The sequence below is a fragment of the Manacus candei genome, unplaced genomic scaffold (genome assembly GCF_025592945.1).
Source record: "Manacus candei isolate 608988 ecotype Guabito, Panama unplaced genomic scaffold, ASM2559294v1 h1tg000017l, whole genome shotgun sequence".
NCBI lineage: Eukaryota > Metazoa > Chordata > Aves > Passeriformes > Pipridae > Manacus > Manacus candei.
Window position 1 is genome coordinate 3,230,754 of NW_026138065.1, and position 24,149 is coordinate 3,254,902.

Genomic DNA, 24,149 nt, shown 5'->3' on the forward strand with positions numbered 1-24,149 from the left:
TAATGAATGAAAGAAACAAACAAGTCCAACACACTCACAACTATTTGAAGAAAAATTTAAGAGAAAAAAGGGAGTTCAAAAGAATTACATTCGTCTCTTCAGAGTAATAATTCTGGAATTTTGCAAATGCAGCTCTTGTAACTAGTGATGCTCAAAACCACTGTGAAATGTTTCAGTCTCAGGACATCAGACACTAACCGTAATTGGAAACAGAAAGCAAGCTGTTTGCAATACTGTAATAAGCTGTGGCAATTTTGTTATTTTAGATGGGAATGTAAATGATGAGCCACAAATGCGAGTTGCTACAAAGCCTCTGAGAATAAAGCTGCATGCCCTATATTCCCCTCCCATGCTGTTCCAGTTAAAGTCACACATGCGGAAGGACAAATGAAAATGTTGCCATGGTGATCAGAGCAGTTACCAAATCATGTACACTGTAGGAAGGATTCCCTAAAGAATATCATTAAGCATTTTGTTGCTCCCTTTTAACAAATATTTTCAGAAAGGCAGACTTATTTCACTGTCAATAAAACAGCTACCCGGTTAGCTAAAGCCTATTTCTCTACCCCCAAAATGAAAACACACCATGCATTAAGAAATATTCTTGTTAAAAGTTAGGAATGGGAATCTTCAGCTGAAAACTTTGAAATAGGAACCAAGGATCAACCAACCCAAGATAAGACCTGTTCAAGACATTTGAATGTTCTTCAGTATAGGTACTGTGAAGCAGCTCTATGCCTATCAAACTACTGATGTCTTAAGCTGCCAAACTAAAAAACAGATCCTTAAATGAAAGACATCCCAAAAGCCTATTGGTTAAAAGGAATGTTGTTATATCATTTTTTTTACAAGAATATAGCAAGGTGGTTCTGTGTCAGATGCGAGGTGAGTTCTGCCAGCAGCAGAACCACAGTTCCAAAGCCACGTGTCTCGTGTGACCAGACTGGTACATGAATGCAGTTGGGTGCAGCACATTACCCAAGTTGGTAGGCAAAGAAAACAAAACCTGTACAATGCAGTCATCTTGTATTTCTTTGCAAAAAAACAGTACAACAGACATTGATGGAAACTGCTAAAAATAAGCCGGACAAGGTACATGCACTTTGGGGAAACGCACATGACTTTGTTCACCAAACTGCCCTTTTTTAGCATCTACACTGAATGTTTAAGTACATCCCAAGGCCCTCAGTTCCTCAGCTGGTCTTTGCCTTGCAGGTATTTAAGATGCTTATGGAATACAACTTCGTGCAGAGGAAGGAAGGAAGCATGATCCATTACAGGGGGCTGTTCAGTCTCAAGTCAGTTGAACTAGTGCAGTTGTCCAACAAAATTGTCAGTCAGCCCCAGACATAAGGCAGAAGACACATTGTAAATAAGAAGTACTGCAATGAGTGAACTGTCCTAATACATCAGATCAGAGAGGAGCTTTCAATTATTATTCAAGAAGAATAAAAAAACCCCATCTGTAATGTAACAGTTGCTTCCATCAGATGCCTTGTGTGAGTTTAATTTTATTTATTGAAGAAGGCAATCATATTCCACACCTCATTCTTTTCCTCTCACTGCACTTTCAACAAAGTCAAAACAAAAAAATCTCCCTGAACCTCTATAAATTACTTGCTGACAACTGAACTAATCTGCAGCTACAAAATATACCAACATAGTGGCTGTCAATGGCACAGTGGTCTTGCTGCATATTCTAGAACAACATTCATTTACCATTACTCTCCATCCCCATGAAGTCTTACTCTCGTGGCCAAAAGCATGTAGAGAGTTGCTCAGAAAATATAATCCCCCTCCCTGTGCTGTTCAGGGCAGTTTTACACCCTCCACTAAGACCCTCAGGAACAGTTATATTACAGTTCGGTTTACTTTCTAAAATAATTTAAATTATTATAATTCAAAATAAGATACAAGCAGATGTGTTTTTCTACAGTTTTATTGATTCAATCCTGGTGTGTAACTATACATCTTCATTCTGCTTGTAGTTACAATGTTGCTTTACTAAGATTCTTTTTATAGTCAAGTTTCTTACAGTCTTCAGAAAACACCACTTACTGTGTAAGATTAATCATTCCACACATTGTAAATTACTGGGATCTTTTCCTAAATAGTGCTACTTGAGGCAGAGGTCACACTACTCTCTTTAGATAGAAATTTGTAAAGGCAAGTGAATTAAATTCACCTTCCAAGGAAAATAAGAATGTTAAAAATAGCTTTGAGAATTGGTATGACTCATTTAGGTCTCAGAAAAATCTATGACTGGCAAAGATATCTACAATTTGATACTGTACTCGATACTTTCATTAAGACCAAAAGAATATTTATGAAGAACTGAAACTAAACTTGTACATTGTTCTCAAAAATAAGTATCACCTTGAGTTTTTTAGGATTTTTTTTCATTTTAGGTTTTTTTAGCAGAAAATGCACTACCTTTGAAAAATATTATAGTTATAAGGTAAGTATAGATATCTGAAGAAAAAAATGCTACAAGCATGCAACACTGATACCAAATTTTAGCAGGAGACATTTTTAATTGAAAACAGACTCAAAGGATAGTACAAAAGAGTTTCTTCTCCCTAAAGGGATTTTCAGATGCAGGCACAGGAATAATAAGGGGATCTTCTCCAATGTGCGCATCACAATATGCCAATAAATCTGCTGCAGCCTTGGACACCTAATAGAAGAGAAGAGAGAACTACTGTAACATGTAATTCTGAACCAATCTCCATTGCATAAATATTTTTCATAAAAACAAATATAATGGGAGCTATCATAAAATAGGGACTAGATTGCTTTATCCTCTATGTTATTAGAGACCACAACTCTCCATTTGCTCTTACTAGGCCTAGTAATCCTTACGTAAATTTTATCTAACATAGAGACATAAAATGGTATCAATTTATATGATTCATGTTCAGCTGTTCCTCTCCATCAGAAGGAGGTCAAGAGCACATACTCGTTAAAACATGTATATGCTAACCATCCATAAACAATATGGATTCTCCTTGAAGTGTCTGTTTCTGTAGAGGCACCTGCTTCAGCTCTTATTCCTAGTCATTCATTGTAGGGTTTTCCACAAACACTTTCTACCCTTTGCTCCTCTGGATGCAAAACAAACAAAAAGTTCTTTAGGCACATGACCATGGGATTAAAAAGAAATAATAAATCAAGAACACAACTTGAACATAGTGCGTCATAGCTGTCATTTAAGCTAAATACTGTTCTTTTCGATGAAGTAAGACCAATTATCTTCTGCTTAGTAAGTTACTTTATTCATACAATGCATTAAAACTTGAGCATTACCTTAATATTTTTATATTTCTAAAATAAACAATTCTCAAGTCTCTAAATTCAAGGCATTGGTTTATGCTTACTGAAAAGTCATACAAAAATGCAGCAGTGTGTTGGCCTACAAGATATTTTGCATTAAATGAAAAAATGAAATATTAAACTTTGTAACCTTTGCAGCTTTGTGCCATATGAATATCTGTGACATTAGGCCACTGTGATTCATTTATTTTTTCAAGTATTTAGAATGCATACACAAAATATTTTTGTTCTGCTCGGTCAGCAAGATATTCACAGCTATCTGTATCTCTTTGCTTTGGTGAATTAATGTGTTTTCAATAGTCTGAGAAAATGAAATCTGAAGTCTTTACAAAAAAGTCTTTTCTCTGAGCAACGTGACAGCTTCTCCTGAGTCAAACACTGAGGTCAGCATGTTTGCTTAATTATAGTGAAGAGGAAAAACAAATTAGATTTCTGGTATTTTTCAAACAGATGTATCATCAATGTTAGCTTTAAGCTTCCCCACACCCTACTTGCTTTGACATGAGCCCGGTCAGTAGTAGGCTTCAGATGAGACCTATGAAGTCAACAGGTATTGAATCCGAATTCACATAAAATTTAAATTAACTCCTGGAAGAAAATAACAGACTTTTAACTTCTTAAATATCCACTAAAACATATCTTTATAGAATGTTTAAACCCACAAAGTACCTGTGTTTTGGCATCCCAGTATAGACTACCCTCCTAGTGGAAGAGGCAAGGGTGTTTAAGTTATTTAAAATTAGTTTGTCTTTGAGTTGTCCTGTAAGTCAAAAGGGTGGGCAGAGACACTTCACATGAACAACAGACTGCTGGGCACACACAAAGCAGAAAACAAAGCACAAAACTGAGCAAATCAGAAGAGATATTCAGAAGGACAAATTCTTCTCAAGAAAGCAGCAGGTAAAACACTTATGTGTGGAAAATTAAAAAGTACAAAGGATTGTAATCACTTTCAGACATACTTCAATTAGCTACTTGCTAAGCAATGACAAAAGAATGAGGCTTAGGGTACGAGGGCATTGTCTAGAACAGAGAGATAGATCTGTAATCAACAAACAGAAAACTTACGAATCCTATCATATTTCCAAGTTTCATTTAAATTTACTTGTGAATTTTTAAAAAGATTATTCAAAGAAAGGCACAGTGTAGACAGAGTATGAAATTCCTATCAAACCCCCAAAAGATCAAATGACAGAAACATACTTTTCTTTGCTAACTATGTACGCTGTACCTCAGCAAAATATAAACTAGCATAGAATTTATCCACTGAAGAGGAGTTTAGCACATTTCCAGCAATGTTAGGAGGAATGTATCACCACAGCATTTTGGAGAAGTATTTGCAAGTAATGATAACCATCAGTACATTCATAATTATTTAACATTCGGTTTTTCACTTTTCTATTGTCCTTCAAGCTTATCTAAGCTTGTCTCAAATTAAGAGAGGTCTATGCTCTAATTAATTAGCTGGTCCTGAACTCTTACATTCAAACTGAGCAAATCAAACTCAGCGCCACAGGTGCCCACAAAAAGCTCAATGACATCTTCACTGCAATGTCATAATAAACATTAGTGCCACAAAACCTAATGGAGAGCTAGTCTGATTCTCTGGGTCCCAGAGACAGGGTTTATTAAAGATGTCTAGCACATTTCACCTTCAATTAAGCTAATGAGTAAATTATTTTATTCATGAAACCAACAGTCTTTTTAAGCAAACTGAGCCTACAGAAGCAGAGAACCAACTCTGGACTTCAAGAGACCAACTTTCCCACAATTATCTTGTTTGTTCCATGCACAGATAAGCAACATCAGCCCAAGTATATTGCTTTTCTTTCAATGGAATAGAAGTACAATTTCAATCATCATTCTTAGAAGGGATAAGCCCAGTAATATAATTTCCTGTTTCTCTACATTTTACTGTGCTTTGATATCATGTAACAATGATTTTCACTAGCAAAAGCTCACCATACATTTTTGTGTCTAACTTGTCCTTGGTAGCAATGCCATAAAGCAGAGCAACACTTTCTTCAACGTCAGAGTGTTTAAATTCCAATTTAGTTTGCTTTTAAACAAACCATAGTACAGTTTAGTAAAAAAACAAACCTGCAACAAGAAACTGAGGAACACAATCACATTTCAGCACATTGTCACAAACTAAACCTGCACGAGGCCATATATTTTCATCCTTTAAGCAAACAGAAAGTTTGGGGAGGAGATATCCTCCCACTGGGATTACAGCAGTTATAAAAGTGAATTACGGCCATGTCTTCACTAAAAGTGGAGTCACTCAGGCTTGCACAGCGGAATAATGACCACTCACTACAGGGAGTTAAATTAGCTGATCACAATCCAGGAGCAATGAAAACACGGGTTCCTGCGGCTGTGAGCAGTGTTGGCAAAGTCAGAACTGTGGCCAAAAAAAGAGCAAAATACAACGTTGCCTCCAGCAAGTTTTCTGCTCAGTGTCATTATTCGGAACAACAGCGGCGGAAGGCCCCTGCATTGAGCGTGGCATTAAGGCTCCAGCAGAGACGCTGCTTTAGCACACGTCAGCAGGCAGAGATGCCTCATGGCCAGGGCTACACCCTGCTAGTGTACAAAATAATGGGCTGATCAGACTATTTATGTCATGGAAGGAGTTAAATGGAGGCTGCTCCATCAGAGCTTTTTACTCACCTTTAGGGTTATTTGTAGCTGAATGCTGCTGAACAGTTTCAGAATTGCTTATATTAAGAATTAAAATAAATGCATGTAACTTGAATATTCAAATGAAACTATCACATTTATCATGTCAACTCTCCTACGCAATACAGCTTGGTCTGCAGATTCAAAGTAATTTACACACATTGCAGAAGTGGCTAAAGAAAAAAAAATCAGACTTCAGTTTGATTGATGAATTCTTTTAAAGTGTATGGATAGAAGGGATTGAGTATATAGGGATCACACTGATCTAACATTTTATACAATTACTTTTAGCCTCTCTAGTGAAAAATACATCTTGTTGTCAAACTACCAAAAGGAAACAAAAAATCCAACAAAATATTCAACCCCGATGCTTTGAAGAATTAGCCTCAGGAGGACTGTGAAATTTGACCATTATATTTCAGAATAACAGCGGTGATAAGAAAGCCAAAGTTAGAACATAATCCTGTTAGCTGCACTAATAATTATAAGCTTCAATGACAGGGCAAAATGCTGCAATTACTATGTCATCTGTCTTGTCATGGATTGTGACTAATTACCATCCTTACTATGACACCCACTCTGCTTATCCTTTACATCTAAAACAAAGAGATTCACACACATTTATTGGCAATTCCACCGTTTATCTCCCAATACTATTCAGGACCAGTTAGGAATACTTCCTGTCTTCTAAGGAAAAAGAAAATGGAATAATAATTGATATACCAAGTTTCTTAAATGTCAGAGCACTCTTTCTTGCTTTTCTGCTTGCAAAGAGAAGATTAAATAGTGCTTTATTTTGAGGACAACTCTGATGAACATCAAGATTATCTTTGCTTTCTCAGCTTTACTGCTAGATCTTTAGAAGACACATTCTTCTACTAGTCATGAGGCCACTTCATCTGATTTCACTTGATGTTTCCTAGCTTGGAATATGCATTTCCTGCTTTGAACTTACTTCTCCATTATAACTCTAGCTGTTCTTTTGGCAGGTAAGTAAGGCAGGTTCAATTTACAATCCTTCTGGGATTCCTACAGTTTACAAAAAGAACCACAGTAATACTCCTTCCAGCTACCAATCAATACACCAATAACTTCATCCTCCGCTTTTAAGTTGTCCTGTTTCTTTCACACCTTAACAGTGAGTTGTCTTTGTGGAACCTCAGAACACAGCTTGCTCAGAACACAGCTTGCTGTTCTGACTGGTTAAAGGACTTGATTTTTAAATCAGCTGAAAAAGCCAGAACACAGCGGGGAATGTGCAACTATCATTATACTTTTAACTTGTGGTGGTTTCACTCTAGGCCTTCCTGGAGACCAACTTGTAACCAGGAAGGAACTAGAAAAGTGATCACGGAAGTATTCCATGCTATTCCTTTACGTAACTTGAGGTATAAATAAGGCCAGCGGGAGGCATCTCGCTCTCTTCCTTTCCGGCGAGGTTCGAGAACGGCGGGTCCCTGTTTTGGTCTGGTTTATCTGGAGCCGAGGCCTACAGTGACTGCTGTTATCTGCCACGCGTGAGGGGAGAGCCTTGGGCCGTGTCTAGCCATCCTGCCTGTTCGAAGGGAAGTGGTGAGATTTTTGCTAGTTTGCCTTCGGTCGGCTGGTTGGCTTGTTCGGTCCTTGCCCCTTTTTGTCCTTCTCCCTTCCCCCCCCCCCCCCCCCCCTTCTGTGTGTGGTATTCTCCTTTTGTGTATCTGTCTCATATGTAATATATATATATATATATATATATATTTGCTATAGCTTTGGCTGCTTGGTTTTTTTTTCTTTTCCCTCTCTGGGAGGCGGGTCCTTGTTGTCGAGTTTCGGGGACTTGGCGGGAAGCCAGCTCGAAACTTGCACAACATTTTTGGTGTCAGAAGTGGGATATTTTGGTTAAGTTTGGCTTGTTTTGATAAACGTTTTTCCAGGAAGACAGCCAAGCTCGGTGTTGTTTTGCAAAACCAATCTATTGTTTTGGGAACAGGTCTGGGAACACTGCCAGAGTCTGGGAAAGCAGCCAAGGAAACTTTGTTTATATAAACAAAGGTTTGTTTTGGGATCAAGAAGAAATAATAACAAAAACAATGGCTATTTCATTAATTTGTCTTATAATTCTAGCCACCTTTACACCTGTGTTAGGCTACCGTATAGGGAGACGTCCAGACCTTGAGGATGGATGGAACGAATTGCTTCCATCCTTTAATTTTGACATCGAAGGTTTGGTAAAGGAAATCCCCATGGTTAAAATCGGCTCTAATTACTATATAAATCTTATTGCAACAGTACTGTCATTGATAAAGGTACTGGAAGTGCTACTTAAACTTGGAAGAATGGGGTTCCGTTGCCTTCCCTCTTGTAGGAAAGATCACACCTCAAAGGGACTCGCTGGAACTTTGGAAAGGGCTGCAGACAGGCCAGTCCCCGGGTGGCATGGAGCTTGGGAAGATTTCGGTAGATTAGTAGGACATGTGTCACCCCCCATTAATTGGGAGTTCACACCAGAACAAATGTTTGATTCTGGTGAGATGGCCCACTGTTTGGCAGAAGGGTGTTTTTCCTACAAAGATCCGAATATGCAATTCTCCGCTTTGTGCTGGGGCCTGGCTAATGCTTATCGAGCTGCCATAGACCACCTTCAAAGGGTTAAGGTCGACACAGAAACCCAAACCACGCCACTTGAAACCAGTGATGTCCCTATTAGGTCCACAGAAGTTGGGGTCCAAACACAACTTGAAGTCAATGCCATTTCTACTAAGCCCACTAGAACCGGGACTCAAGCTAAGAACCGGAAGGTCATCATTGCCCCTGTGAAGAAGAAGAAGACGTGGGTAAGAGAGATCAAGGAACTTACAGACTCATCTCCCCAACCAGAACGCACAGAAGAAAGAGAAGAAGAAGAAGAAGAAGAAGGAACAGAAGAACCTATCCAATTCACTCAAGATGTAGTGGACGAAGGAGCGGCAGCAATGGGAGAAGGAGCAACAGCAAGTGATGAAGGCGCGACTGCGAGAGAGGAAGTAGTGGTTGTGACTGAGGAAGGAGCGATTGGAAGAGAAGAAGCAGGTACCAGAGAGGAAGAAACGGTTACACGGGAAGGAGCACGTCCAAGAGAACTAGGGGCACGCCCAAAGGAATACAGAACAGCATCAAGAGAAAAGAAAGCAACAGTACAAACGGCCGGTGGTATATTGTCGCTTGATGATTTATATCCTGACTACACATTCAGTGTTACAAAAGATGCAAAGAAGGAGCCAAAGCATCCCCCTCAATTGGAGGGGGAAATATCCCTACCCCTCCAGACCCAACCTTCTCTTGGAGGTGTGAATGATTGGAGGAAGAGGCCCTTATCTCACCACGTGAAAGATTACTCACTACCTCCACCCGCTGGGTATCGCGAACGACGCAGGAGTCCATCCCCACGGCGTGAATGGCATAGAAGTCCATCTCCACAGTATGAACGACGTAGAAGTCCATCTCTGCGGCGTGAACGGCGTAGGAGTCCATCCCCACGGTATGAACGGCATAGGAAACCATCTCCGCGGTGTGAACAATATAGAAGCTTATCCCCACGGCATGCTCAGTCTCCACCTCCACATGAGAGATATAGGGAGGAAGTGGGAGCAGTCCCACGTAGGAGTGGAAGAGTAAAGAGAGAGGTGGAAAAGATTCTACGTGGGAGAGATGGACAAGAAATTATGCGAGAAAGCGAAATTACACAATCACTGACCACAAGAGAGCTTCGAGATTTACGGAGAGATTATATGCGCTTGCCTGGTGAAGAAGTCCTCACCTGGCTGGTGCGATGCTGGGACAAGGGAGCTGATAGTCATGTAATTGAAGGTGATGAAGCACGACAGTTGGGATCCATTGCTCGAGACCCTGTGATAGAGCAAGAAATGGGGAGGGAGAAAATGGCGTCCAGTCTTTGGCTCCGAATACTCCACGCGGTGAGAGTGAAATACCCATTTAAGGAGTCCCTGAAGAGTTCTTCAAGAAGGTGGAGGACTGCGGAAGAAGGCATCCAATACCTACGGGAATTGGCCATGCTGGAGATCATCTATTCTGATCCAGATTATTATGATATCCAAGTTCCTGAGAATGTTCCCTGCACACAACCAATGTGGAAAAAGGTAATTCAAGGTGCCCCTAAACCATATATTTCCTGCTTGATACCCGTATATAATCCAAAGATGGAGGAACCAAGCGTGGACACTATGTGTGCTTGGATAAGAACCATCGAGGAAAATATGGAAGACTCCTTCAATCCCCTGTACCGACGCACCTACGATAGGGAAAGAACGGAGAGAGATTATGAATATTCCAGATATGAGGACGACCTTAGAGACGGAGAGGACAGAAGGTATAGAGATTACCAAGAAAGGCCAATGGGAAGATCACGGCGGGACCGACAAAGACGACCTCGGCCTAGACCTCGATCCTGGTCTCGATCTTGCTCATGATCCCTGTCATTCACACGTCGAAGGAAAGAGAACTCTAAGCATGGGTCACGTAACCAACTATGGGCATACCTTCGTAGTAAAGGAGAAAACATGAAGAAGTGGGATGGTGAACCCACTTCTAAGCTTGAAGCTAGAGTGAGGGAGCTGAAGCGAAAGAAGACTGACAAGAAAGTTGTCTATGTAGTAGATGGAGATTTCTTAGAAGAGAAACTGCGATCGCCGAAACACGAGAAGATGGAGGTCCACTTCGACAATGGCAAAAAGTCTAAGAAGTCAAAGTCAAACTCTGACGACGAATGCTCTGATCAAGACCAGTAGAGGGGCCCTGCCTTCTGCCAGGAGAAGGAGAGGGACCAAGAAGATAACCGGGTTTACTGGGCTGTGTGGGTCCGATGGCCTGGCACATCGGATCCTCAGAGATACCAGGCCTTGATAGATACTGGAGCCCAGTGTACTGTAATGCCTTCGGAGTATAAGAGTACCGAGACTGTTACTATTTCTGGAGTGACAGGAGGGTCTCAAGAATTGTCAGTAGTAGAGGCGGACATGAGCTTGACGGGAGACCAATGGGAAAAGCGTCCCATTGTGACGGGGCCAGAAGCCCCTTGCATCCTTGGTATGGACTACCTAAGAAGAGGATACTTCAAGGACCCGAAAGGGTACCGGTGGGCTTTTGGTGTAGCCACGGTGATTGAAGAGGGGTCCAAGCAATTGTCTGCCCTTCCTGGCCTTTCAGAAGACCCTTCCATTGTAGGATTACTACGAGTTAAAGATCAAGAAGTGCCAATAGCCACAACAACTGTACACAGACGACAGTATCGGACAAACCGAGATGCTGTGATCCCTATCCACAAAATGATCCGAAAGTTGGAGAGCCAAGGGGTGGTCAGCAGAACCCATTCACCCTTCAACAGCCCCATCTGGCCTGTGCGTAAATCCGATGGAGAGTGGAGACTGACTGTGGACTATCGTGGCTTAAATGAAGTTACGCCACCGTTGAGTGCTGCCGTGCCAGATATGTTGGAGCTCCAATATGAGTTGGAGTCCAAGACAGCAAAGTGGTACGCCACCATCGACATAGCCAACGCGTTTTTCTCCATTCCTTTAGCGGCAGAGTGCAGGCCACAGTTTGCTTTCACCTGGAGGGGCGTTCAATACACCTGGAATCGACTGCCCCAGGGGTGGAAACACAGTCCAACCATCTGTCATGGACTGATCCAGGTCACACTAGAGAAGGGTAAGGCTCCCGAACACATCCAGTACATCGATGACATCATTGTATGGGGGGATACAGCAGAAGAAGTTTTCAAAAAAGGACAGACGATCATCCAGATTCTCCTCGAGGCCGGTTTCGCTATCAAGAAGAGCAAAGTCAAGGGACCTGCCCGAGAGATCCAATTCCTAGGGGTGAAATGGCAAGATGGACGACGCCAGATACCAACAGACATAATCAACAAGATTGTAGCAATGGCTCCCCCCACAAACAAGAAAGAAACCCAAGCTTTTCTGGGAGCCATAGGCTTCTGGAGGATGCATATCCCAGAATACAGTCAGATTGTGAGCCCTCTTTACTTTGTGACCCGTAAAAAGAACAATTTCCAGTGGGGTCCTGAGCAACAACAAGCTTTCAGGCAGATCAAGCAAGAAATTGCACATGCCGTGGCTCTTGGACCAGTTAGAATGGGACCAGATGTAAAGAATGTGCTCTACTCTGCAGCTGGAGATAAAGGTCCCTCCTGGAGCCTCTGGCAAAAGGTGCCTGGTGAGACGCGAGGGCGACCACTGGGTTTCTGGAGCCGAAGCTACAGAGGTTCTGAGGCCAATTACACCCCTGTGGAAAAGGAAATCTTAGCGGCGTATGAAGGTATACGAGCAGCTTCAGAGGTAATTGGTACCGAAGCACAGCTCTTCCTGGCACCCCGATTACCCGTCTTGAGCTGGATGTTCAAAGGGAAGGTGCCCCCTGCGCATCATGCCACCGATGCCACGTGGAGCAAGTGGATGGCTTTGATTACACAACGTGTCCGAATCGGGAACTCGAATCGCCCCGGCATCTTGGAAATCATAACCAATTGGCCTGAAGGTGGGAACTTCAGTCTGGCAGAAGAAGAAGAGCCAGTGAGCCGAGCCGAGGAAGCTCCGCCATTTGATCAGCTGCCAGATGAAGAAAGGCGTTATGCCCTTTTCACTGATGGTTCTTGCCGAATTGTAGGAAGGAACCGGAAGTGGAAAGCGGCCGTTTGGAATCCCACCCGACGAGTGGCAGAAGCCGCTGAGGGTCAAGGCGAGTCGAGTCAATTTGCGGAACTCAAAGCCGTCCAATTGGCCCTGGACATTGCTGAACGAGAAGGTTGGCCGAGACTCTACCTCTACACAGACTCGTGGATGATAGCCAATGCTCTATGGGGATGGTTAGAGCGATGGAAGAAGATGAACTGGAGGCGTGGAGGAAAACCCATCTGGGCTGCTGACTTGTGGCAGGACATCGCTGCCAGAGCGGAGAGTCTGAATGTGAGAGTCCACCATGTAGACGCCCATGTGTCCAAAAAGCGAGCTAATGAAGAACATAATAACAACAGAGAAGCGGACCGAGCAGCACAGATAGGGGTGTCACAAGTAGACCTAGACTGGCAGCAGAAGGGAGAGCTGTTTCTGGCTCGATGGGCCCATGATGCTTGCGGTCATCAAGGCCGAGATGCCACCCACAGATGGGCACGAGACCGAGGGGTGGATTTAACCATGGATATAATTTCTGAAGTTATCCATGATTGTGAGACTTGTGCCGCTATTAAGCAGGCGAAAAGACTGAAACCCCTGTGGTATGGTGGACGATGGGATAAGTATAAGTATGGAGAGGCATGGCAGGTTGATTATATCAAACTGCCACAGACCCGCCAAGGTAAGTGCTATGTACTTACCATGGTGGAAGCAACAACGGGATGGTTAGAGACTTTTTCAGTGCCCCACGCAACGGCCCGGAATACCATTCTGGGCCTTGAAAAGCAAGTCCTGTGGCGACACGGGACCCCAGAACGTATTGAGTCGGACAACGGGACTCATTTCAAAAATGGATTAGTCACCACTTGGGCGAGGGAACATGGTATCGAATGGGTATACCACATTCCATATCATGCACCAGCTGCTGGGAAGGTTGAGAGATATAACGGATTATTGAAGACCACTCTAAAGTTATTAGGTGAGGGGACTTATAAAAACTGGGACAAGAACTTAGCCAAGGCTACCTGGCTAGTTAACACCAGGGGTTCTGTCAATCGAGCTGGCCCTGCACAGGCAGAATCCCTTCACATTGTTGATGGAGATAAAGTTCCAGCAATCCATTTGAGGGGAATGCTAGGGAAAGCTGTTTGGGTTACCCCTGCCTCAGGCCAAGACAAACCCATTCGTGGGATTGTCTTTGCTCAAGGGCCAGGACATACGTGGTGGGTAATGAGGAAGGATGGAGTCATCCAGTGTGTGCCTCAAGGAAACTTAGCCTTGGGGAAAAACTAATTGTATGTCCTAAGTTATGTTTTTACAGGAAGCCAGTCACCAGATGAGAGAGAGACCTGAACTAAGCTGTTGCTGGTATCCGGTGATGAGACAGTCCAGTGATGAAACAGCCATAAATCAGAACTGTAATGGTGACTGAGGAGACCAAAGATCTGGACTGAACTGACATCGGTATTGATTTTCCAACAACGAGACAACTGTGCCGAGAGACCAACAAGAACTATATATATATATATATGCAAATGTGTATATATATGCGCGGGATGTAGACGAACGTGAGACATAGGTGTTACGTAAAGAAATAGTATGGAATAAGGGGTGGAGAATGTGGTGGTTTCACTCTAGGCCTTCCTGGAGACCAACTTGTAACCAGGAAGGAACTAGAAAAGTGATCACGGAAGTATTCCATGCTATTCCTTTACGTAACTTGAGGTATAAATAAGGCCAGCGGGAGGCATCTCGCTCTCTTCCTTTCCGGCGAGGTTCGAGAACGGCGGGTCCCTGTTTTGGTCTGGTTTATCTGGAGCCGAGGCCTACAGTGACTACCGTTATCTGCCACGCGTGAGGGGAGAGCCTTGGGCCGTGTCTAGCCATCCTGTCTGTTCGAAGGGAAGTGGTGAGATTTTTGCTAGTTTGCCTTCGGTCGGCTGGTTGGCTTGTTCGGTCCTTGCCCCTTTTTGTCCTTCTCCCTTCCCCCCCCCCCCCCCCCCCCTTCTGTGTGTGGTATTCTCCTTTTGTGTATCTGTCTCATATGTAATATATATATATATATATATATATATTTGCTATAGCTTTGGCTGCTTGGTTTTTTTTTCTTTTCCCTCTCTGGGAGGCGGGTCCTTGTTGTCGAGTTTCGGGGACTTGGCGGGAAGCCAGCTCGAAACTTGCACAAACTACAAGATTTTAATTGAGCAGACCCAACTCTTGCTGCTTACAGCAGCTACTGTCCATGGAAAACAAAGTGCCTCTGTAGTAGAAAAATGAGCTAGAACTTCTGATTTCCCTGGCCAATAATGCAGGCACCTTTTTAATGTTCGCGATGTGGTCTTGCCTATTATGGGAATAACTCTTTGGCTACAGCTATTTGAAAACAGTATTTAATTAAATTATTTGGAAAGCAGTGATCTTTTGTTAAATGTCTAACTAGTTTAATCAGATGCAAAACACCAAAAAGAAGAAAGGAAATTCATTTCTCTGCCCTTTACAGTGATGATCTGAGAACTCAAAATCTCCTGTTGAAACCACTGGAAAGTCTCTTAATAAAATCTGGCTATGCCGAAACACACACTTAGCTGATTCAAGGTTAAAAAGCAAAACAAAGATCTTGAAAAAATAAAAATCCTATCAACCTCTTCTCACAATCCTTCATATGCTTGTTCAAAGAAATTCTAGAAATCAAGACATTTTGAAAGGTTATATTCAGTTTATGTTAGTATAGGAACCCTCAGAATTCTGAAACATGTCAGATTTTGTGTGGTGCGTGTTTGGTCCCAAGCTGTCTTGAAAGGTGAAGTCATTGCACTTTCAAGCTATCTTGTTATTTAGGTCTGCCACACTTGCTAATAACTGTGTTCTTTTTAATTAAGCTGACTGTAAAAATAGCCTATGTCTTTCTTGCATATGTAATTAATAATGTTATATATCTAACTAATGAACCTATCTGCATAACTGAGCTAATGACATGGTTAGTGACAGTTACCACTGAATATATAGACAATCTACAATCTATATAGACAATCTACAATCTATATAGACAATCTATATAGACAAGTTTAAGACAATCTACTAAGTATCAACAATTTCAAATTCCAATAAACTGGGTCATATTTTTCCAACCCTTTCCTCTGCCAGTCCTGCACACCCATTCCTTCTGGTCACTTCTGTTCATGCAGCTGCAATATGACCTGAGTGAGGGGACGGTTTAACCGCATTGAACACGGAAAAGATAGAACTTCCCTTACCCCAGAAAATAGAAACACCTGTCCCTGTGAACAGATTATGGAATGAATTTGTAAGATACAAGATAGAAACTACACTTTTACAAATTCAGTGATCTTACAAGACATTGCTAAAAACTGCCACAAAATAGAGAGACTGAAATTTCTATTTTCATATAACCAAGATTGACCACTCACGTGACTGTACTAATATTTCTTAATTAGAAACACTATGTTTCCAGTTAGTGAGTTTGTGATCTGATACTATTTTAAAAATCATAATTATATGCTATTGTCCCCATGCTCACTACTACTGAGTTAGTAATCTCAGTTACAAACAGTTACAGTTTGTAACAACTCAGGTACAGTTGTTTGCAGAAAATCGGATAATTTAAATGTATTCCTTTTCAGAGACTGTCAGACTAGAAACTGTTCTTACTTGGAGAGACTGGATTTTTTAATGCAAATAATTATTCTCTATTTTCAGAGGCAAATAGCAAAAGAAATGAGCATTATTTTCTTAAAACTTTCTATGATATTATTAGGTTTTAGGTGCTTGATTTATTCACAAAATTTTAGTCTAGTGGAAGGCACAGTGACAGGCAAGAATAATCCACAGACTATGCTGGTTTAAAATGTTGAGAATCTCTGTTTAATAGTGTCTTTAATAAAAATATTTAATCCACATATATTTAGAGGTGTGATAAAATGAAATCTTCACATACAACAAGTTATCAAGTGTGAAAAATCATAACCGCACACTGCAATCATACAAATTTTTTTGTGCAATGACGTCTGCGCTAAAACAAAACAAATCAGAGCAATTCATCTTGTCTCATCACTGTTCAAAAGCATTGCAATATCTTAAAGACTTATTCCAGGTCTTAAAGGAGAGAAACTGAGAAACCTGAGCTGCTACAGGTGACAAGGAAGAGCACCCCTGCATCTGCCAGATGATTTTAAGTATTTCACAAAATAGAACTTTTGACAGATGTAAAAGACACTCACACAGGAGCAAACTATAAGCCAGGCTTTGGAAATCCCTTCATTAGAACCCACCAGGTAGTGGCTCATTTACAGTAGTTAGCAGGAGTAGTTAGTAGTTAGTTATTTACAGTAGTTAGTAGGAGTCAGTGACTCATTTACAGTACTGCATATTGATTTATAGTTCAACAAGGATTTTTGATTTCAGCTGGTTGAGTCTTTCTACAATATTAAAGAGACACTGTAACACAAGCTAGTCAGTGAATTCAAAATATCAACAATAAGTCTAAGTTTACCTTCATTCTATCCATGTATGCTTCCATTTTTAATTGCTCCACAGCTTTCCTGGCTTGAGATATATTGGTTGTACTGTTTGATACTAGTTCCTTCATTTTGTTTTTCCTAGAAGAGACAAAGTTGAAAACATTTAAAAGTACAGGTAGCAAATACAGCAATCACTGAGAAGACAGTTCTCTGAACCTTAATCAACCCTCACCCACCACATCAACACTGCCAGGCTGTAGGTCACAAATACAGACCAGACACCATTTATTTCTGTCCTCTTGCTCAACAGCACCTTATTGCATTACATATTTGCACTCTCCATCATCAGTACTCAAACTGAATCCTGCAAACAACATACAAACACAGAGCACAGGACCATTACTTCAGTGTAGAAATGGGTGCCCTGGTTTAGACTGCCAACTCAGAACAGCTGTTCACAAACAGACCTTGCAGCCATTGCACAGTTTGGCTCCATGCCCCAGTTACACCTTGTAACATCAAAACAGGTTCAGAAATATGCACAGTGGAAACGAATGTCACACCGCTCTCACTGAGCATCAAAGAGAAATTTTAAGATAGAGAACGAGTCAAAATTCTGACTATCAATATAAGGGGTTTAGAAATTAAGTAACAGATTAAGAAAAATAATGCAGTGGTTTCCAACTTTTTGCTTAGACATGCCTAGCAAATTTAAAGATGATTAAAACCTGGTACAGTACACTATGCAGGATAGGAATGCATTATTTTTTAAGAGATCTGCAGCTCTTGGGAAGGGATATCTAATTAAGATATGACAGTGTTTGGTTTTCGTGCATTGCTACTCCCTGAGGGATTAAATCAACTCGTTATCACACAGTCCTCAGCACTGTTACCAGATTAGTCAACGTGACCCCATTCAGACCTTGAATAACTTACAATATATATGCCAAGGTGGTCTGTATGTTAAACCACCTTGTGCTGACACCACTACATAGCGCTGGTCCAGCACAAGTAACAGTTCCTATTTCAAAGCCATTGGAAGTTAGACTAAAGCCGCATGAAAAGATGATAGGATCACAGATGACCTAGACAGGTCCTGGGCTAGTTATACTACCCAGTAAGATGAGGTGCTGAGGTTTCAATCAGCCAAAACACTCCCCTGTGGTCTTCACCACAAGTGCCACCTGAAGCAAGATTAGTCAAGCACCAAGCGTCAGAAACCAATACAAAGTTTGGCAATGCAAAGGACACGGGGTGTGAGAGGCAGATGGGACATGGGAGAAAAACACACAAAAGCATGCATTTTGTATTGCTGCCAGGAGAGTTTTTGGCTCAGGACTTTCAAAATGAATACTTCCGGCTTATTTCTAGATAAGAAGCAAACACCTAGAACCATACAAATTTCCCTTCTTGAACCTTGATAGCTTACCTGATCCAGACACTGGGGGATAAGATACAAACAGGAAATTAAGTAGGACACAGGAAATGCTCTTGTAAAAAAAATTGTATATACAGTGTCTTAACCCTGTTAGACTCAATAGAAGTACATAATCTAGAGCACAAAAAGAATGAAGGAATAACTTTTTAACTGCTTAGATTTCACAAAATACATGCTCCAAGACAAGGCAAAAAACATCTGTTTCTTCTCCTTTCTAAAAATCAGTAACCTGTGCTGTAAAACAGGATAGTGGAATACAAATGCATTGGTGAGCTGTGCTTAACACTCATTGGAAGAAACAAAAGAATCTTATTCTTTCAAGCCTAGTGTAAGTCTAGGCAGGGGAAACGATACCTTAAAATACATTAATTGTGCTAAATAAACAAGAGCTTTAACATTTGCCAAGACAAAGAACAGGTTTTTGGGGGTTTTTGTGTGTCATTTGAATGGAACAAAAGTTTCCCCCTTGTATGCTCCAATGAAATAAAACCGTGTCAGAACACAGCAGCTTCTTATTTTTTTGACTTTGTTTACAATCTTTTAACTCATATTCTTCACAAGGCACAGGACTGAACACATGTGGAGGAACTGGCTTTGCATAAGATGCTATGTACAGTACAAAAACCCACAACCAACCAACAGCCTCTGATCAATTTTCAGATGTGTTTTGACTTGCAGTGGAAAGTCAAACAGCAGAAAGGATATGAGACATTCACAAGAGGAGGAGGCTCTGAATTACAGCTCATCTCTGGACTTTTTGTTTGACAACTCCCTACCTTTTAAGCATTGACCTAGCCATAAAAATGAGAATAAACACATTTAGCTTTGTTTACAAAATGATACCCCCACAAGTATGAATCATTTAAATTTTGTTATCATCTCCACAGCTAAGCTCTAATGATCATAAAGCCAAAAACAGTCAAAGCTAAATCAATTAACAGAGCCCTTTCTACACTTGCCGCAGCCCACGTCCAGAGGCAAATTGGAAATTTAATATTGAATAAGAAATGTAAATTAAACTGAATTAAGCAACTGAAACTGCTTGAACAGTCCAGAGAATTCCAGATCTCCCAAGCTTTTCTGGCAGTTCATTCATTCAAATCATGCTTAAATATTTAACTACCATATTTCTGGAAGAGCTTCGCATCCATTTAAGTATCTAATCTCTACTTTTCATACACACTGCTCTTGTTCAAGAACTTTTTGTAAGTGATTTCCCCTGTTTCACATTTCACCTACCAAGCTACATATACCTCTACTTTCTCTAACTCTCTGCAAATACAGTACATATCTGTGCATCAGTTACATATGATGTGTCTTTTTTGCAGACAAAACTTTGGATGACACCTGGTTCTGCTCTCCTTAGCACCTATGATATTCTCTAATAACCTGAAGCTTAACATTCTTCAATGAAATAAAATATTTGCTTAGAAATAAAGCTCTAGAGAGAAAGACATTTTAATAACAAATCAGGCTGTGCTAAAGGTCATTTTTGCAGACAAAGCTTTGGATGACATCTGATTCTGTTCTCCTTAGGACCTATGATATTCTTTAATAACCTTAAGCTTAATATTCTTTAACGAAATAAAATTCTTACTTAGAAATAAAGCTCCGGAGAGAAAAGAAATTTCAATAACAAGAGAATCTATTACACACCCATCTCCTGGAATGTGAGGAAGCCTTCTCCTTAAAACACCCTCTTGTAGGACCTGTTTCCTCTGAAGTGTTTCCTCTGAGGCTGCAGCCTGACAGTTCTTAATCTTTCTCTTAAGACGTCTCCTCAGTATTCTCGTCTCCTCCTTCAAGTATTCTCAAGGCCTTTAGTCCCACAGGAAGGCACATCTAGCTTTATATGGTACCTGAGGGGCAGTCTGCAGGATCACAGAATGGTTTGTGTTGGAAGGCACCTTTAAAGGTCATCTAGTCCAAGGCCCCTGCAATGAGCAGTAGCAACTTCTACTACAGCAAGTTGCTCAGGGCATCCAACCAGATCTTGAATGTTTCCAGGGATGGGGCATCCACCACCTCTCTGGGCAGCCTGTTACAGTGCTTCGCCGCACAGGATACAATTTTTTTCCCATCTATCTAGTCTATATCAACCCTCTTTTAGTTTAAAATCGTTTCCCTTTGCCCTATCGCAACAGGCCCTGCTAAAAAGTCTGTCCCATCTTTCTTACAAGCCCCTTTCAATTACTGAAAGGCTGCAATAAGGTCTCCCTGGAGAGTTTGCTTCTCCAGGCTGAACAATTCCAACTCTTTCAGACATTCCTCGTAGGAGAGGTACTCCAGCCCCTTGATATGTGTCTGGTCCTCCTCTGCACTCACTCTGATGTCCATCCTGTGCTACGGACCCGAGAGCTGGTGGGGTAGCAGCTGGGAGCTGCAGCACTGCAGGTGGGGTATCAACAGAGTGGAGTAGAGGGGCAGAATCACCTCCCTTGCCCTGCTGGCCACACTGCTCTTGATACTCAAAAGGAATAACTTCTCCCCATTTTAAAATTATCTAAACTCCTTTGAACCAGAAATTACTCAGCTGGGTTTGCTAAAGTTCATTCCTGGTTGTGTTTCCAGCAGCCCCCCATTAAGTTAGATCAATACAAACACACAGAGGTCCTGAAAATCACCGTAGTTACAGTAACTATGTTAATGATCAGACTACATGCAGTCTACATGTCACTGATGCACACCAGTGGACCTAGATTACATAGGAGCTCGTTTATCCAGTATATTTTTGTGCAGCACATGGAACTCATTAACCTAGTCTCTATTGATTCTTTTCTATCAGGGGAACACCGATCACACTACCAAAGAACAGTGACAGCAGCTACACAGCCTTTTTCAGCCAAGTAGTTTCTGCTGACTGGCACATCACACTAGACAACCGTTTCCTAAAGCATCACTCCTGAAAGCTTTGTATTGACAGCCTCCCAGCCAGATGAATTTTCTGGGGTTTTGTGGCTTTTTAGCTCACTTGAACTTCATCCTTTCTCTGGGTGCAGTTAACGCAAGCGTGCTGAAGTTCATCACCTCCAGGGCTCCTCAAAATTGCCTTGTGAAGAGCAACTTTTCTTTATTTGTTTTTACAATTGATTAGATTGTACCCAACAGCACTTCAAAGGCAAACTTATGACAACCCAGGAAGCTGCACAAATATTTGCAGGTATAGCTTGACCCCGCACCAGGGTAAGGAGTGCAACTAACATTTACTAAACATTATAAATACTTGTTAGTAAAATGCAGGAGAAGTTTGAAAATTTGAGTAACAGAGAAACAAAATATAATTTTCAAGCTTTTTGGTATGGATTTCGACAAGCAACAGGAATGAAAAGCTGCATGGTAGTTTCTTCCCCTCTAGTTCCAAGTACAACCTTAAAATGCAAGACCAAAAGAGGAACCTGAAGAATTCAATCTAAAAAGCCCTAAACCAAATTTCTTTCACCAATCTAAAGTGATGAACTTGAAATTACTAAATTAGAAAATCTGGGGTTGACAACTCTGTGGAACACCTTCCACATAAGCTCTGCACTTCTTGGACACATAGCATAATAGAAAAGTCAACCCAATCATGCAACAAAGTCCCAGTGACATGAGCAGGAATCATCTCTGGACACTGACCTGCAAATCACATACTAAATTGTGATTTACATTTCATTATCCACTTGCAAGAACACAAACAGCAAAATTTAGACACTCACAGCTGTTTGATAAAAAACTGGCATACCAAAGAAATTAAAAAAAAAGAAAAGAAAAAAAATAGAAGAGTTTTACAATTGCTGTTTAGGCAAGAGAAACTTAACAACTACCCCTGCACTAAGAGCACTAGTTACCTGTGCTAGCATCACTGTCCATACAACATGGGTAATTTTCCCCTTTATCTGCAGGTCACAAAGAGGAGAGGAATAACTTCCTCTGCCGTCTCAGTTCTTACTCCAAGATTCACCACAACTGATGTAGCTCTATAAAAAGAGAGGGTGGGTAAGGAATCCTTTTACTTTCTCTATCTCATGGCTGCACAAAGAAATACTAGAAAATTACTACAGCTTTTCATTCCATCTACTAAGGAGAGGCTTAGTAGTACGAGCAGAAATGAGTAGATTAAAGGCAAGACTATTGTTCATGATAAGGAAAGAATGTAATTTTCATACCATGAACATGGTGACTTTGAATATAACTACTAATCATGTCACTGCAAACCAGCCAAACTCCAACAGCTCAGTTCTTATCTGACATATTTGGTACTATATTCAGTCCACCTGTCAAGTTCCAAAAATTCTTGCCACTATGCCCAAATTTTTATTCAAAAATATCATCTTGCTTCTCGGCATTTAAAAATCAAAGAAAACAATGGCTGAACTAATGTGACATTTCACAAGGACAATCTTTTCATCCAATATTATTTATCATACGAGGTTATGTGCACGTACAGCCCAGCAAACTACCAGAGATCCAGAAAGTCTGAGGCAGGAAGATGATTCCTGTCTACTGTTTTACCTCTTTGGTTAACTTTTTAAAGACAGTTGTGAGCTTCTAAGGAAATTTAATTATTCTACTTAAACCTTGCTTAAAATGTATTAAACTGAATTGTAACACACAAGGTAGGAAGAGCGCCTCCGGGAAGCTCGGCACTGCATCACCTGCAGTGTTTTTCAAGTTGTTATTCCGAGTTTTTTGTCTCTCTGAGCTGCCCTAATGGCTCTGCTGTGCAGCAGCTCCAAGCACAGCACATCAATAATTATCGCCAGCAGCCGACGGGCAGTAAGTGTTATTCCTCCGGCAGCGCGAGCAGTCAGCAGGAAAAGCGGCCGCTTCCCTTTCGCCTTCGCACCAGGCAGCTGGCGGGGAGGAACGAGCACGCCGAGCAGAGAGCCCCCCCCTGCCGCCCGCGGGGTACCTGGACCTGGGGACAGCTTTTCCACGGAAGGACGTCCCCCGCCGATGCAGCGACAGCAGAGCCCAAAGCCCGGCGCCGACTATTGCGGGTACCCGGGAAACTCCGACTGGCGCGGCCGCCGCCGGGCGCTGTTTACCCGCAGCCCACGGAACCACCGGGATGCCGGGCGGAGCAGCCGCGGGTTTCCCAGGACACCAGCGCCGATAGCAGCGAGGGAGAAACCCCCGCGCAGCGGCCCCGGGCCGCCCCCGCCCCAATCCCTGATCCCGCCCCACCCGGCACCTTCTTCCCGCCCGGCGCCTGCGGCTCCCCCTCACCGTGCGGGGCGGCGGGCAGGAGCACGGGAAGCTCCGAGCAGCCCGGGGCGGCGCCCGGCAGCAGCACGGGCACATGGCCCGCGGGGCGGGGTGGCCGCGGCCCCGGCTGCCACCGCCCTCCCGCTCCGCCCCCCTCCGACCTCTTTCTTTACTGCTGCAGCCTCCTCCTGTCTCGCCTCTAGCAGGATTTAGGGATCAGAGGGTCGTCCAGGTATTTCTCAAACAGGATCACAGATCAGTTAGGTTGGAAAAGACCTCTGAGACCATCGAGTCCAACCTATGACTGAACACCACCATGTCAACTAGACCATGACATGTCCAGTCTTTCCTTAAACACTTCCAGGGACA

At 42.0% G+C, this 24,149-nt stretch overlaps 2 protein-coding genes across 3 annotated transcripts; one reads left to right on the forward strand and one right to left on the reverse strand.

The window, feature by feature from the left end:
• Positions 1-964: 964 nt before the first annotated feature.
• Positions 965-23,926, reverse strand: GNG4 (G protein subunit gamma 4). 2 transcript variants are annotated; one of them, XM_051783235.1, is made up of 3 exons: positions 23,802-23,926; positions 17,188-17,293; positions 965-2,677 (listed from the first exon to the last, which is right to left on the reverse strand). In XM_051783235.1, the coding sequence occupies exons 2-3, from the start codon at positions 17,281-17,283 to the stop codon at positions 2,549-2,551; spliced, it is 225 nt and encodes a 74-aa protein (XP_051639195.1). In that variant the 5' UTR covers positions 17,284-17,293; positions 23,802-23,926; the 3' UTR covers positions 965-2,548. The 2 variants fall into 2 exon arrangements, with proteins under 2 accessions (XP_051639195.1, XP_051639196.1); XM_051783236.1 differs by lacking the exon at positions 23,802-23,926 and adding an exon at positions 23,485-23,776 and having other exon boundaries at positions 966-2,677.
• Positions 13,063-14,148, forward strand: LOC127469189 (insertion element IS476 uncharacterized 39.2 kDa protein-like). The gene is made up of 2 exons (XM_051783232.1): positions 13,063-13,656; positions 13,999-14,148. The coding sequence occupies exons 1-2, from the start codon at positions 13,200-13,202 to the stop codon at positions 14,028-14,030; spliced, it is 489 nt and encodes a 162-aa protein (XP_051639192.1). The 5' UTR covers positions 13,063-13,199; the 3' UTR covers positions 14,031-14,148.
• Positions 23,927-24,149: the final 223 nt, after the last annotated feature.